The sequence below is a fragment of the Mustelus asterias genome, chromosome 10 (genome assembly GCF_964213995.1).
Source record: "Mustelus asterias chromosome 10, sMusAst1.hap1.1, whole genome shotgun sequence".
In the NCBI taxonomy this organism is placed as follows: Eukaryota; Metazoa; Chordata; class Chondrichthyes; order Carcharhiniformes; family Triakidae; genus Mustelus; species Mustelus asterias.
Window position 1 is genome coordinate 4,860,173 of NC_135810.1, and position 16,757 is coordinate 4,876,929.

Consider the following 16,757-nt stretch of genomic DNA (forward strand, 5'->3'; position numbering starts at 1 on the left):
CTGTTTTAAGTTCCTCTAGTTCAAATAGTAGTGCATTATGGCCCTGACTACAGGTTCAGCAATAGCAGTTTAACCATCACTGCCCATCCTCAGTCCATGTCTAATCTCTGCTTTTCACAAACAACTCTGGACCCGTTTTCAAATTTGGTTTCCAAAATTCTGGATTTCCCTCATCACGGTGGCACAATGGTCAGCACTGCTGCCTCACAGCTCCAGGGACCTGGGTTCGATTCCCAGCTTGGGTCGCTGTCTGTGTGGAGTTTGCATGTTCTCCTCGTGTCTGCGTGGGTTTCCTCCGGGTGCTCCGGTGTCCTCCCACAGTCCAAAGATGTGCGGGTTAGGTGCATTGGCCATGCTGAATTGCCCCTTAGTGTCCCGAGATGTGTGGGTTAGAGAGATTAACGAGGTAAATATGTGGGGTGACGGGAATAGGGCCTCGGTGGGATTGTCGTCAGTGCAGACTTGATGGGCCGAATGGCCTCCTGCACTGTAGGGTTCTATGATTCTATCAAGGTTGTGCCTTTACTTCTACTCTAAGACTCAGCTGCTGTGTCTCTGATCTGCCCAGTCCTTTCAACTTTTAAGTAACTTGATCAGCTTACAGCCCATCCCTGACTGCTGCTGTTCCCAGTTGAGCTGGTTACTGGCCTCCCGGTTCTACAGGTTTTTCAGCTTCCTATTCTTCCTATTCAACCTTTTCCAAACTTGACCATCTCTTGGATAAGCCTTCAGCTTCCCTCTGTGCCTCTCTTGGCATTCTCCAACGTGTCCACTGAGACACTCGACCCTGTTTCCTGCAAGCAGCGATCTCAGGTGCCCCACCCTACTCTTTCGCCAACCTTCCTGCCCAGCATGCCTGTTGTGGATTAATCTTGCCAATCTCCTCTCCAAGCCATCTCAACTCCCTAGTCCACAGCCCTCCATTCACCAAGACATTTCTCCATTTGGTGGCCTGCTCAACTGCAGTCTCACTTCTACCATGGATGTCCTAGTCTCGATTGAATCTATTATTCTCTCTCACCCAGGCTATTCCCCTGGAACGGCCCCCATCCCCACTCTCTTAATTCGAAGGAGTACAGACTTGAACGGATGTTGAGGAAAACTGGTTTAATTGTCACCACTAAATCTGGCTCGACCATATAAAGCTTTATTGTGTCCTGCTCTCTTGTCCAGCAAAACTACTTGCTATTCCAGGATCATTCTGGAATGTAAAGGAAAGGAATGCTCGATAGCTTTTCTTTACTGCAGTCTGTTTCCTTAAACCCCTCTCCCCTATCTTCAACAGCAAGTCATTCATGCAAATGCTATTGATGACAGGTCTTCAAAACGGATTTTTTTGCTAAGAGTCCAACTTGACGAAGAATTTGTTTTAGTCTAATAGACAGATGTAGGAATGACATTTCCATTTGTGGGGGCGATCAAAACAGGGTTCTTCGATGCAAGATATTCACCCGATAAATCCAATTCAGATAAAACTTCTTTACCCAGAGAGCGGTGAGAATGTGGAACTCACTACCACAGGGTTGAGGCCAAAAAGCAAAGATGCGTTTAAGCAGAAGCGAGGGAGAAAAGTGGAAGCAAATGCTGGATAGGCTGAGAGGTAGGATGGGTGGAGACTCGTGTGGAGCAGAAACACCAGCATAGACCACTTGGGTTTGCTGTGTTGTAAGTACAATGTAAAAAAACCTGTACTTAAAATACGTTGCACGTTTCATTATCTGAAAGCACTTGCACAGCTGTAAATTATATTTGAAATGTAATTACTGTTTGGAAGTGATGACTGTCGGTAGTTCACTCATAGGGTTACACAAAAACAGCTCCATGACCAATTAACCTGTTTTGTTGCCATTGGCTGAGGGGTGAGTCACTCAGCTGTTGCGGTGCAGAAGGAAGCCATTTGGCATATCGTGTTTGCACCAGCTCTCAAAGATAAATATGGCTTAGTGCCATTCCCCTGCATTTTCCCTGTACCCCTACACATTGTTTCTATTCAAGTAGTCATCTAATTCCCCTTTGAATATCTCAATTGAACCTGCCTCCACCACACTTCCACCTTAACCACTCGTGTGGAAAGGTTTTTTCTTGCATTATGTTTGCTTTTGCAAATCACTTTAAATCTGTGCCTTCTCATTTTTGATCCTTTTACGAGTGGGAACAGTTTCTCTATCCAGCCCCGCCATTATTTTGAACATCTCTATGAAACTTCCTCTCGGCCGCCTTCTCTCCAAGAAGTCCCAACCTTTCCAATCTATCCTCGTAACTGAAGTTTCTCATCCCTAGAACCATTCTTGTAAACCTCTTCTGCACTCTCTCCAATGCTTGCTATAGTGTGTCGCCCAGAACTGTACACAATGCTCCAACAGAGATCTTGCTGCTCTTCAGAAAAGAATGTAATGGGATCTTTTATGTCCATTTGAAGAAGCAGGCAGGAAGTTGGCTTAATATCTCATCCAAAAAAACAGTATCTTCAACAGTACAATATTCTTTCATTTTCAAATTCTTATAGGGTTGACAGGGTAGACGTAGGAAGGATGTTTCCTCTGACTTTGGGGTGGCGGGGGGGGGGGGGTTCTAGAACGAAGGACACAGACTCAGAATAAGAGGTAGGTCATTTAGGACTGAAATGAAGAGGAGTTTCTTTACTCAGACGGTGGTGAATCTTGTGAATTCTCTACCCTAGGGCTGTGGAAGCTCAGTGATTGAGTGTGCTCAAGGCAATGATGGGCAGATTTTTGGATATTAAAAGATATCAAGCGATATGGAGATAGTGTGGGAAAATGGCACCAAGGTAGAAGATAAACCATTATCAGATTGAATGGCAGAATAGGCGCGAGGGGCTGAATGGCCTCTGTTGCTATTTCTTGTGTTCCTGTGACAGTGTGCTTACATTTCAGCAAAGAATGTGTTTCGCAAATATAGTTTGCCCAGTTACATTCTTTTAGTTAGGGGGGGGGGGGGCGGAAGTATATAGAATATCGCAGCCCAGGTTTATGATTCTGTAAGTTGAAACATCCCGGAGCACACGAGTGCAGCAAATCAAAACAACTGGCTTTTCCAGGTGAAACCAATTTTTTACAAAAGGAGAAAGACTTGAGTTTTCGTTGTATTTTGCACAACCTAAGGACATCCAAAATGTTTTACATCCATTAAAATACTTTCAAAGTTTAGTCAAGATTGTAAAGTCGAAAATGTAGCAGCCAATTTGTACACAGTAAGCTCCTGGAAGCAGAGCATCTGTTGTTTGAGGGATAAACGCATTGGTCAGGGAGAACTACTTCAAAATAGTGGTCGTGGGATCTTTCACATCCCCTTGAGAGCGCAGGCGAGGCCTTGGTTTGGCATCTCATTTGAAAGCTGATACCTTCAATAATGCAGCACTCCCAACAGCACTGGCACTGGAGATATCAGCTTGGACTTCTCTGCTCGTTTTCTGAATTGGGACTTGAACCCACAACCATGGGATTCAGGGGCAAGAGTACTGAGCCACAGCTGTAACCATCCTTTTTGCAGTTTGGGAAGCAAGACAGTGTCCACAGTATGATTGGCATTTTATTTGGATACCTTGTCCCAAAATTCAGACACTTGAAAGCGACTGAATATAGTATAGTCAACTACCCAGAAATCTGTGGAAATAGAATTGAGAGTTCATGCTACCTGCCATTATTAGCAAGAAGGAAGTCCAGCAATTTGTGACAAGGAGGAGATACTCCATGAGTTATGAATCATCCCATGTTGCTGGGCGCTTCGCCGTGCGCCTTGCACACTGTAACATCAATAATGGCAAATTCTGTCAGCTTCACTGATGGTTATGTTTTAGTTGTGTGATTCTCGCAGCCTACATTACAGCAGTGATTACACACTTCAGAAACACTTTGTTGGCTATAAAGGCTTTTGCAATATCCTGAAGTCATAACAAGTGTTGCATAATTGAAAGTTCTTCCTATCATTATGGGTTCTTATCGACATGCAGCAGTTCTGAGTTCTGTTTCACTCTGAAATGGTGTGATATTTCACCCTCGTAAACTTGAGGTCATCCAAACCTCTGCTGCTCATGTCTTAACTCGCAGACAGTCCCTTTCCCCTACCACCCCTGCCTCCTGGTCATGCAATATCTTAATTTTAAAATTCAGATTTTCAAATCCCTACGTCCTTTAATTCTTCCATGTTGCAATCCTCCGAGATATCTACACCTCTAATTCTGACTTATTGATCATTTCCTATAATTATCGCTCCAGCATTGATAACTATGTCTTCAGTTACTTGGGCCTCCAGCTCTGGAATTTCATTCCTGAACCTCTCTACCTCACTTTTCCCCTTCAAGACGCTTCTTAAAACCTTTCTCTTTGACCAAACCGTTGGTCGTCTGACCACTATCTCCTTGTATTGTTCCATGTCGTACTGTTCTGGAATGCTCCTGTGAAGCGCCTTGCAATGTTTTAGAATCATAGAATCCCTACAGTGCAGAAGGAGGCCATTCAGCCCATTGAGCCTGCACCGACAACAATCCCACCCAGGCCCTACCCTAGCTGGTCCCCCTGATACTAAAGAGAAATTCAGCATGGCCAATCAACCTAATCCGCACATTTTTGGATTGTGGGAGGAAACCAGAGCACCCAAAGGAAACCCACGCAGACACGAGGAGAGCATACAAACTTCATACAGACAGTGACCCAAGGCCAGAATTGAACCCAGGCCCCTGGCATTGTGATGCAGCAGTGCTAACCACTGTGCCTCTCCATTGTCCCATTTAAAAGCCCTATATCTTTAATTGGTGTATTTGCAGTCTATAGTAAATAGCTTATCTAAACCACAGTGCTGTTAAAGACAGGTCACAACGTTATGAGTCTTCTATGTAAAAGGTGCCATATAAATGGCAGCTCTTGGTGTATGGCTGTGGTCCTATATTCATGTGAAGTCACTACCTTGCTGCTGCCCTCTCGTGAGTAATTCAGTAAGTATCAATGAGGGTGGATAAAAGTGATTGGGAAATGCCTTTCTCCAGTCTCTGCCTTTGCCCTGCACATTACAGCATCCAAGCTGATTTAGAGTTTAGTTCAGCCTGTGATCCGTTGTATAGATGGACGTTTCTGTAGGTCTTCACTTTGCTATAACATGTTTGATTGATGATATGCCGTGGCTTTGTGTTGTATTGTGATTCTACCGCTGAAAAGGTACAAAACAATAACTTGCCATTCTACTTTTATTAAAATGTTCCAGCTTCTGTAACCTACATCATTGGAAGTTGACTGAGTCAGTTCAAGGGTTTTGTCCAGATTCACTGAACTTGCATTTACATAGTGCCTTTCTTGTCCCAGCATGTTCTAAAGTGCTTGGGCCATTAGGAACCCTCATGCTTGCTCTATTAGATCAAAGCTAAACAAAACCTCATTATTTTGGGGCTTTTTGCTTTCAGGACTGCTCTTGTGACATCTGGCAGATATTGCATTTGACTAAATGCAATTGCATAAGATATTGCGTTTATAAAATTGGCTATAAAATCTGATTTGAAATGAAATATTGTTTGCAATTTAAGTTTGCTACTTTTGAAGTACAGAAAATATCCTTTTTAAATTTAGATGGTGTGAATTTTCCATCGGGTTTTTTATTGTCTAATACCTTGAGCTGTAACAATTTCCATATTTTGATTTTACATCAGTGAGAGTGACAGCGGGCGCATCTGAGGGAGGGGTTCTGGGCTCAAACCTCCCAACAAAGGAAAGGCTTGAGAGGTGACTTAATAGAGCTTGTGAATGCGGTGAAGGGATTCAGTACGGTAGACATGGGGTAAATGCTTCTAAAACTGGGTGTCATAAATATAAGATACTCGCGAATAAATCTAATAGGGAATTCAGGAGAAACTTCTTCACTCAAGATTGGTTAGAATGTGGAACTCGTTGTCACGGAGTGGTTGAAGTGTACAGTACATATGCATTTTAAGAGGAAGCTGGATAAATACAGAAGGGAGAAAGGAGTGAAAGATGTGCTGAATAAGTGAGGTGGAGCAGAGTAGGGTGTGGCTCACGTTGAGTTGAAGCACTGGCATGGACTGAATGGCCTGTTTCTGTTCTGTAAGTTCTATGCATAACATTTTTAGGGAGCTAGAAGAAGCAGGCCATTTGGCCCGTCGAGCCTACTCCACCATTCAGTAAGAAGGAGTAGGCCATTTGGCCCCTTGAGCATGTCCTAACGTTCAATAATCATGGCCGATCTGGTTGTGATCTCAGCTCCACTTTCCTGTCCACCCCCATAATCCTCGATTCACTTGCCTAACAAAAATCTGTCTAATTTCGCCTTAAATATATTCAATAACCCAGTCTCCACTACTTTCTGGCAAAGAAAATTCCACGCACCAACGACCCTTTGGGAGATAAAAAAAAAAACTCCTCACCTCTGTCTTAAAAGGAAATCCTCTTATTTTTAAACTAGTCTCTCCCACAAGAGGCAACCTTATCCAGGCATCCATCCTATCAAATTCTCTCCAGATCTTATATGTTTCAGTAAGATCATCTCTCTGTTTTTGAACTTCAGTGAGTCTAAACCTAACCTGTTCAACCTTTCTTTAATCCATGAAGTGCTTCACAGAGGTTGCAGCATATTTTTCAGTTTAATAAGATATAACCTTGCGGTCTTTCTCTATTTTGAGGTATTACATACAGCTTCCTATTGATGTTCTAATTTGATTCTGCTGTAATGCATTATTTTGCATCAGCCTTTTCACCCTTCACATTGATTTGTTTCCTTCATAGAAGCATTGGAGTATTTGAAATTTGCTAAGGAAAGTGAGCTAATAGGAACCTTTGATGTTGGATTTAGTTGTGTTCATTGTGTATAAAGCTTCCAACAACATCTTGCACGAGGGCAATGATATGTCCCACAAGGAGTGTAAAAATTTTACACTCAGCCACATAAAGGTACTGGAACAGGTGACCCAAAGCTTGGACAAAGTAGATTTTAATGTCTTAAGAGGAGAGAGAGAGGCGGGAGGTTTAAGGAACACATTGCAGAGCTTAGGCAGCAAATGGCACAGAAACCAATGATGGAATGAAGGAAATGGGGCACGTGCAAAAGGCCAGCCTTTCAAATTGCTTGTCACTGTGTTGTGATTAACTGTAAGCAGGTTTTTGATCATTCTTCATCTGATATGCAGGACACAAAACTATGGATTATCATGGAATATCTCGGTGGTGGCTCTGCCTTAGATCTGGTAAGTACATTATTTTTAAATTTTGCTACAGAGCATTCATTGGGAAGTTGCATTTTATTTTATAAAATAGAAATTTGATCCCTGCCTGAGACACTGTGCAGTAATTGCTCTCGTGACTGCCCAGACTAGATCTTGTAGGAGCTACAGTTTCATGAAGTGAAAGTAGGTCTCAGTGGCAGTAAAGTGAGGCAATGCCAGCTACCCAGTCCAGGTAGACCAACTTGCAATAGCAGGGGTGCTAACGTTACTTAATATTAATTTTCACATGGAGTTTTCTAAACCAGATTTCAGCAGCGCAGCTGGAAAGTGAAGTTTGTAACTTTGTGAGAAATGCAGATTCCAGAAAATGCATTAACGTTAAATTTGAAGCAGAAAAGTTCCAAGCTTTCTTCCCCTTCATAATGTGTGGAAGATGTGCAGTATTTTTATAACGCTGGCTCAATCGTGCCACTAATCTAAAATGCTGCTAAAAGCTGTTGCAAGACTGTCTGATATTGAAATCTTTGAAATCAGGAAAAGGAAGTGCAAGAATAATCCAGAGAACTAACTGCAATATTGAAACGCTGTCACTCTGAGCAGTAATTGTGACTATTCAGACATTGTTTCTACTCCACCAAAAGAAACGTGAGCGTCATTATGCATTGTGGAGACCTTGCCTCCTCAGGTCAAATAAATGGACAGATTTGTAAAGGGGAGGATAGATGAGTATTTGGGGAGAGTAAGATTGGAAGATTATATTGATATGGTGAGATGAACGATAGTGCAAAAAAGCTCATTTGAACTACTGCGCCAAGATTTCAGCCCCGTAATTCAGACAGTTGTATTGCTTTTGGAGGGGATTCACTAAAAAAGAAACTAAAAGGGTTAAATTTTGAGGACATAGATTAGGTATGTATTCCTGACTTATAGAAGATTAAAGGGTGATTCAGTTGAGGTATTTTACGATGATTAAACGGTAGGTAAAAACTGTTCCCTCCAGCAGGGGTGGTGGGGAGTCCAGGGAAAAGGGGCACCACTTTTAAATTGGAGCCCGCCCGTTGAAGAGCAGTGTCAGGAATCACTTGGGGCCTGATTTCACCAAAACTTAGTGCCCGTTTTCGGGTGCGAAATCGCGGTAAAGTTGGGCGTCGGGCCTTTAACACGATCTGCACCCGATTCCGAGCAGATCGTGGCTTTACCGACACCCGATTTGGGCGCCGGGTCCGGCCCACACCCGAGTCAGGCGGCCTGACGATTTAAATGCATTTAAATCGACTTAATGAACCGCGCGCCCAACTCTACCGCCAAATCCCACTTTACCGTCTTCGGGTCCGATCCCCGCCCGCGCTGTAGCCGACCTGCAAAATAAAAGTCTAAAATCGTCGCTGCAGCTTCTGAAGAGCGGGGTCAGAACCTGCAACGGCTCTCTGACCCAGGTCATTCTCTTGGGGCGGGGGGAGGAGAAGGGGGGGGGGTGACGTTTCATCCTCGGTGGTGGGAGAAGGGGGTGTGTGACGTATCATCCTCTGGGGGGGGGTGGGGGAGAGAAGGGTGTGTGACATATCTTCTGGGAGGTGGGGGGGGAAGGGGGGGTGTGATGTATCATCCGGGGGGGTGGGGTCCGCTGCCAGTCTGCGGCCGATCCCTCCTCCCCACCGGAGGAACGATTCCCTCTGCCGGAGTGGTCGCATATTTCAAACACCAAGACTGTCATCATTCACCTCAGCGGAACGCAACAGTGCCACACTTTCTTTGCACCATCTGTTCAGGGCACTGATACAGAATGAAACGACCAGGGTAAATGCCAAAGACGAAGTAGATTTGTGAGATGAGCCATGTTCGTCCCGAAGGAGTAAATAGAAGGATAAATAATCTTGAGTTATTTATTTGGATTTGAGTTGTCTCTTGGTACCCCGGCGAGGATGGTGTGTTTTTTTTTGCACTGCTGAAGCAGCTTTACATTGATAATTCCCACTGCGTGTTCGAGTTCACTCAGCTCACCGGCGGAACGCTGAGGTGAATGATGACAGTCTTGGTGTTTGAAGTATGCGGCCAGTCTGGCGGAGGGAATCCTTCGTTCCTCCGGTGGGGAGGAGGGATCGGCCGCAGACTGGCAGCGGAACCCCCCCCCCCCAGAGGATGATACGTCACCCCCCCCCCCCCCCCCCCCCCCCCCCCCGAGGATGATACGTCACACCCCCACCCCTGACCAGAGGATGACCGTCAGAGAGCTGCTCTCTCCGCTTTCTGCTTCTTTTTTTCTGCCCGGGGCGCGCTCTGTCAGATTTTTTTCGAACTGCGCATGCGCAGTTCAGAGCTCCGATCGGTCCGGCAGTGCTAAGCCCCGCCCACAGCACGAATCGGACCGGAGCCGGCAAAACGCGTATGGGCGCGCTGGAAAGAGGATTCCGGGCGCGGATCTATTTGACGCCCGGATTCGGCACTTAGACTCAAAATGGGGAAAATTCCCCCCTTGGTGTCATAGAGGGTGTGGAAATCTGCAATATTCTCCAGCAAAACAAGTAATTGAGCCTCTGGGTCAGTTGGAAATGCCAAGACAGACATTGGTAGGTTTTTGTTCGGCACGGGTTTATATTTATTTTTTTAATTATTAATCACAAGCAAGGCTTACATTAGCGCTGCAACTACATTACTATGAAATTCCCCTATTCGCCACAGTCCAGCACCTGTCTGGGTCAATGCACCTAACCAGCATGTCTTTGGAATGTGGGAGGAAACCGGAGCACCCGGAGGAAACCCACGCAGACACGGGGAGAACGTGCAAACTCCACACAGACAGTGACCCAAGCCGGGAATCGAACCTGGGTCCCTGGTGCCGTGAAGCAACAGTGCTAACCACTGTGCCACGTTGCCACCCCTATTAAGTCTTGGGAGATGGTGTTAAGGTATGTATCGGCCATGATCTAGTACAACAGTGGAACATGGTCAAGGGACTGAATGGCCGTCTCCTATGTTTGAAATATTTTGCTAGGTTCTTAAAGGTTTGATTCTTTTTTCTTAGTTAGAACCCGGTTCGCTGGATGAATACCAGATTGCTACAATACTAAGGGAAATTTTAAAAGGCCTTGAATACTTGCACTCAGAAAAGAAAATCCACAGGGATATCAAAGGTGAGAAATGGCACTTGTATTTTTAAACCAAGTGATTGTATTCAAGTCTCTCTCTAACATTTGCATTGTCTTTTTCTAGCTGCCAATGTCCTGCTGTCGGAACAAGGTGAAGTTAAGCTAGCAGACTTTGGTGTTGCTGGGCAGCTGACGGACACACAAATAAAGAGGAACACTTTTGTGGGTACGCCCTTCTGGATGGCACCAGAAGTTATCAAACAGTCGGCATGATTCAAAGGTACGGATTGCCACCGTTTATCCAGAATGAACTGTGGATCAATACTTGGAAGAATCAATTCCTTTTGAGATGGCAGGGTTTGCAGATGTGTGCATAACAATGTCTGGCTTCTCTGCCCATGCTTCAGTCATCTATTGTTAGAATTCCCATCCATGCCTTTGTTACCTCTAGATGTCATTATTCCTGTGCTCTCCCGTTGGAACTCCACCTTTCATCCACTGTAAACATCAACTCGTCCAAAGATCTGCGGCTCTTACCCTAACTTTCGGCAAGTACCCATTCACCATCACCCCACAGCTTGCTGGTTTGCATTGATTCCAGTTTTGGCATTACCACAAAGTTAAAATTCTCATCCTTGATTCCAAAGCTGTCCATGGCTTCACTCCTCCTTGTCTCGGTAATCCACTGATTGCAGTCCTCAGAACACTCCAATTCTGGCCTCGAGCACATTCCTCATTTTCTTCACTCCACCTATGGCTTCACCTGCCTGGGTCCAAAGCTCCTGAATTCTGTTCCCAAATCTCTCCATCTTTCTACCTCTCTTTTTTACTTTACGAGGCTTCTTAAAGCCTATGTATTTGACCGAGCTTTTCCTCACCTGTTCCAATACCACCTTGTGGCTTGGTATCAAACCATAGCTCCTGTGTAGCACCTTGGTTGCTTTACTCTGTTAAAGCCACTATAGAAATGAAAGTTGTTGTTGCAGGATAACTCTGACATCTGTGTCAGCAATAAAAAAAATCATGGCCCGCCTATTTGGGTTGACTGAAACTCACTACCATATGAGGTCATTGTGGTGAGTAGCATCGATGCGTTTAAGGAGAAGCTAGGTAAACATACAAGGGAGAAACTTGCTAAACCCTTATAAATCACTGATTGTGTCCCAGCTAGATATTGTGTTCAATTCTGGACGCCGCACTTTAGGGAGGGTGTCAAGACCTTGGAGAGCGTGCAGAACAGCTGTACTAGAATGGTGCCAGCAAATCGTGTCTCCAGTTCTGTAACAAGACCATAGAAACTGGGATTGTTCTCATTGGAGCTGAGAAGTTTGCAAAAAGTTTACAAGGTCTGATAGAGCAAATAAGGAGAAACTGTTTCCAGTAACAGAAGTGTTGATAACCAGAGAGGACACGGATTTAAAATGATTGGCAAAATATCTGGAGGCAACATGAGTGTTTTTTTTTCCTACACAAAGCAAATCTAGAATGTACTGCCTGGAAGGGTAGTGGAAGCAGATTCAGTAGTAAATTTCAAAAGGGAATTGGATAAATACTTGAAAGGAAAAGCTTCTACAGGGCTATGGGAAAAGAACAGGGGAGTGGGGATTAACAGGATTGCTCTACCAAAGAGCTGGCACAGGTACAGCGGACCAAATGGTGGCCTCCTGGGCTGAGTCATTCTTGAAAGGAGTAGAATGATACGCTGCCAAAGCAGTGGTAGAGTGGGAAGAAGCTTGTGTGGAGCATAAACACCAGCATGGACCAGAATGATTCTCAAACTGGTGTGCACGGATCCTGTGTCTTAAATTAACCCTGCGTTTACTTTATAAATTGGCATATAGATTGAAAGATATAAAGTATTTCTGTTTGATCTTTTGACTACCGTTTTCTGTTCAACTGTTTTCCTAAATCTTCAAATACTGACAGCGGAAATTGATGTGTAATCTCGTGGTCACTGAATATACCGTGTAATTGGCTCAGTTAATGCAGTACTGATGTGCTGTACATAGGTGCTGAGTCTTTTGCTGGAAGACCCAATGTTTGATCCATGGTGCGTTCTGAATCAAGTAACCAGTGAATCGAAGGTACTCTTTAAAATATCCTCAGTCGATAGATGCTGTCCATATATTAAATGGCTGGAGATTGTTGAAAGCTTCAGAACATTCTGGGACTTTTTCCTCTGGAGCGTAGAAGGCTGAGAGGTGATCTTATAGAGATCTATAAAATAATGAGGAGCATAGATCAGCTAGATAGTCAATATTCTTTCCTAAAGGTAGGAGAGTCTAAAACTAGAGGGCATAGGTTTAAGGTGAGAGGGGAGAGATACAAAAGAGTCCAGGGGCATTTGTTTCACAGAGGATGGTAAGTTTCTGGAACAAGCTGCCAGAGGTAGTAGTAGAGACGGGTACAATTTTGTCCTTTAGTCAGTAGCATGGGTATTGAGAGATATGGACCAAATGCAGGCAATTGGGACTAGCTTAGGGTTTTTTTTTAAAAAAAGGGGCGGCATGGACAAGTTGGGCCGAACGGCCTGTTTCCATGCTGTAAACCTCTTTGACTCTAGGGGACACCATTGACTAGCAGCCCAACTGGACCAGCCATGCAAATGCTGTGGCTTCAATGGGATAAATTACATTCTGAGATTGTTAGCAAAAAATGTGCGGTGGTTTATAATTTGGCTCAAGTTGAAACAATAATAATCTTGATGTTTAACCAAGTGTATTGAAAGAATTAAACTCCGCACTTGATTGAGAAACAAATCTTTAGAAGTTACTACAAAATAATTTGCCCTTTTTGCCCTCTGTTTTCACAGGCTGATATCTGGTCTTTGGGAATAACCGCAATAGAACTTACGAAAGGAGAGCCACCACATTCAGAGCTACATCCAATGAAAGTTTTATTCCTTATTCCAAAGAACAATGCACCAACATTGGAGGGAAATTACAGCAAACCCCTAAAAGAATTTGTAGAAGCCTGCTTGAATAAAGAACCAAGTTTTGTAAGTGGTTTAAAATCTAAAGATCTTGTTGCAAACAAAAAAAGTGCGAGTGGTGGGGGGGGGGGGGGGGTGGGGGGGGCTGGATATAATAACCTTGTCTGTTATTCCAAATTAAATTGATTATTTTTTCCCAAGCACCCAAATTCTCCAGAGACTTTTTCCCCTGGTCTCCAGCGTGTACCCGGGTTTAGCCAATTGAAAGTTGTCACCAATCCAACAAATAAGAACTGACATTGCTAGAAAAACTCAGTGGGTCAGACAGCATCATGGAAAGAGATGGAATGAACCTTTCAGATCAATACCTTTTCATGACCAATCCAGCTGTTGTCTCTTGCTGTCCCTGAGTAGAGAACAGATGCTAAGTTATTTTATGCCAACAGTTCTGTAGGTACAGACTAGCATGTTTTAATCCCAAGAAGTGTTGATGCCTATTTATTTATTTGGCGTGTGCATGATGACAGACGGAGTCAAACAATGGCCCTCTCAGTGGCTGGATGGCGTTCTTCAAGCCAAGTTTCACATTTAGTCAGCAGACAGCTATTCCGTGACAGTGTAAGACATTGGAGCTGCAACCTGATGGTCTTGGTGGCTCCCTGATACTGGGTGGCTGTAGGGAAGCCTTGGTCAGTCTGTCAGTGTGGGAGATCATAGCCAGTTGGGCGTGCAGTGGTGTCTGTGATGAGGGAGTGGTTTCTGGTGGATGTTTTCTCCTGCCATTGGCCCTCAGCTGTTATTTCTTGGCAGGGTGGGTTTAACCGTACGGGTTGGCATGAGGAAAGGTGTACTGTCGGTGGGTTGAGGAGGTAATTGAATAAGAGCAGGCTTGGATTAGAGTGGGACCTTTGCCAGTCATTTGCCTTTGCAATTACCCTCCTGATGTGGGACTGTGAACCAAGACAGCTGAGTTGGTCAAAGACTACCTGCCATAATGCGCATTGTAGAGTTGAGTTGCACATCATTAAGTTTATTGTGGGCAGATTAGTACCATACTGGTAACGCAGCATTCTACAGTTGGGTAAATGATGGCAAGAACAGAGGCCCTTAGGGTTTTGGCCTGTGATCCCCATGAGGTATCGGCCAGTTTACTGAGGAAGTTATTGGGGGATTAATATTGTTCTATAGTCTTGAAGTTTTGTCTGGTTTGTGAGGGCTCTGGTAAGAGTGACACCTAAATAAAAATCATGCTTCAGTCCCTGGCCGCCCAGAGTAATGTTCAGTTCCCTGTTAGCACTGGCACCATGCAGGTGGAATGTACTAGAGACCCTATTACTGGTACTCGGTTTTAGGAATCAAGTCTTGCAGTCGTCAGCCTGCTTTGCAATATCATTGTTTTGTGTGTCTTCCAGCTCACATAAAGTCTGAGCCTGTATCCCACAGCAGATGTCATCTGCATCGCTAAACGCTTGGGACTGGGTTGCAGAGTAGGTCGTTGGTGCAGAAGTTGAACAGGTTCAGACAGACCCTTGGGTAGCCCATTTGTCTGTTTACTGCAGGCATGTCGCTCTTATCACCCTGAATATGTATGCAGACTCGGGGGAAATCGGAGAACAAAATCAAACTTTAAAGGTCTCATTAGACTGCGACTGGCCTGTTACTGCAGCTGCATTGGAAACATTTTCAGATGGCTTTGACTCCGATGGTTATACTTACTGCAGTTCTGGGTCTAAATGTCAGAGCTTAAGAATGGAAAATTCGAGGCATTTGTGAACAACATACAAAAACAGGAAAGAAAGAACTTGTATTTAAATTGTCTCTCAAACAAAACATCTCTTTGTAGCAATCAAGTACTTTTGAAGTGCAGTCACTTATTGCACTTGTGATGTTTGTACTTGTGGCTGGCTATAACAATGCGCATGTGCCCGTTTCTCTAAAGATCTTATATCAAGAAAGAAGTGTTTCTGAAGTTCATCGTCCCAAGCACCCAGTGCACAGAAATGATTTTGTACCCATGATGGTGTGAAACGATAAGTAGCTTCTGCTTTGCTGTTTACGCAGGAATGACTAATATGTTTTGTTTATTTTCTTAAGAGACCTACGGCAAAAGAATTGCTGAAGCATAAATTCATAATACGAAATTCCAAGAAGACCTCTTACTTGACAGAACTAATTGACCGGTACAAGAGGTGGAAAGCAGAACAGAACCATGATCATTCCAGCTCAGACGAATCTGACTCGTAAGTGTTCCATTTCTGTTCATCCGGTTCCTCCTCGAGGCTCAGTTACTTTCAGTAAAACATGCTCAGTTGTAGATGAAATATTGCTGAGTTTAATTTAGGATTTATGGCGCAGACCCGGGCCATCTAGTCCATGCTGGTGTGTAAGTTCCATGTGATCCTCCTCATCTCACCCTATCAACGTATCCTTATATTTCCTTCTCCCTTATCTACCGCCCCATAAATATGTCCATGCTATGCATTTCAAGGGTGTGGATGAGGCCACACCTGGAGTAGTGTGTGCAGTTTTGGTGTCCTTCTCTGAAGAAGGATGTTTTTTAAGTTTATTATTTATTAGTATCACAAGTAGGCGTACATTAACACTGCAATGAAGTTACTGTGAAAATCCCCTAGTTGCCTCCAGTGCCTGTTCGGGTTCACTGAGGGAGAATTTAGCATAGCCAATGCACCCAACCAGCACGTCTTTTGGACTGTGGGAGGAAACCGGAGCACCCGGAGGAAACCCACATAGACACTGGGAGAACGAGCAAACCGCACGCACGCACGCGTTGCAGGTGATCAGGACGCCTGAAGCGTCTGTCCATCCCCTTTGGTGTAGGCAGGGGCATGTCCCCCACTACGCTTCCCAACGCCTCTGACAATCCCCTTCATTTGATTGACATTGAGAGAGAGATTATTGCTGTCGCATCAGTTCACCAGACTCTCTTTCCTGTACTCCGTCTTGTCATTGTTTGAGATCTGACCCACTATGGTGGTGTCATCAGCAAACTTGAAAATTGAGTTGGAGGGGGAATTTGACCACATGTAGATGGATGCCAAAATAGCTTTTATTTTTGTTCCTGGTGTAATGATTTTACAGGATAGATGAAGCAATAATGTTTTCTTTAATTAATAATATTAGGGAAAGTGACAGACAAGCATCAGGAGGAAATGACACAAGTGACTGGATCTTCACAATCAAAGAGAAAGATCCTATCAAGTTGCAGAATGGTGCTGCACAACCCGATGATCTTATCGAGAGGGTTCAGGTACAACTGATGTCTCCATCTTTTAAGTTTGGTTTTTAAAAAAATAGTCTTCATGGAGCTCTTAAATTACTGGTTAGTGGATGAGATGGACTGCAGCATTCTGTCTTCAGTAGCTTAGCCAATGTTGAGATTCTATGCTATGCTATCCTGTAATTGCCAACAGGTCTCAGGAAATCCCATTTAGCATCTGCCAAGCAACTCATGCAAAGCAAGATTGAACAAGTGAAAGAAAGAAGGCTAGTGGGGAGGCAGTGGTACTGTCGCTGGACTAGTAATCCAGAGACCCAG

At 44.2% G+C, this 16,757-nt stretch overlaps 1 protein-coding gene across 1 annotated transcript in view; it reads left to right on the forward strand.

Moving 5' to 3' along the window:
- LOC144499520 (serine/threonine-protein kinase 24-like) overlaps positions 1–16,757 on the forward strand; it is a 39,245-nt gene that overhangs the window by 16,972 nt on the left and 5,516 nt on the right. Inside the window, exons 4-9 of the mRNA XM_078221563.1 lie at positions 7,148–7,204; positions 10,206–10,314; positions 10,394–10,532; positions 13,036–13,267; positions 15,296–15,441; positions 16,343–16,469. Coding sequence (XP_078077689.1) covers positions 7,148–7,204; positions 10,206–10,314; positions 10,394–10,532; positions 13,036–13,267; positions 15,296–15,441; positions 16,343–16,469 — 810 coding nt within the window. The remainder of the gene's footprint in view (positions 1–7,147; positions 7,205–10,205; positions 10,315–10,393; positions 10,533–13,035; positions 13,268–15,295; positions 15,442–16,342; positions 16,470–16,757) is intronic.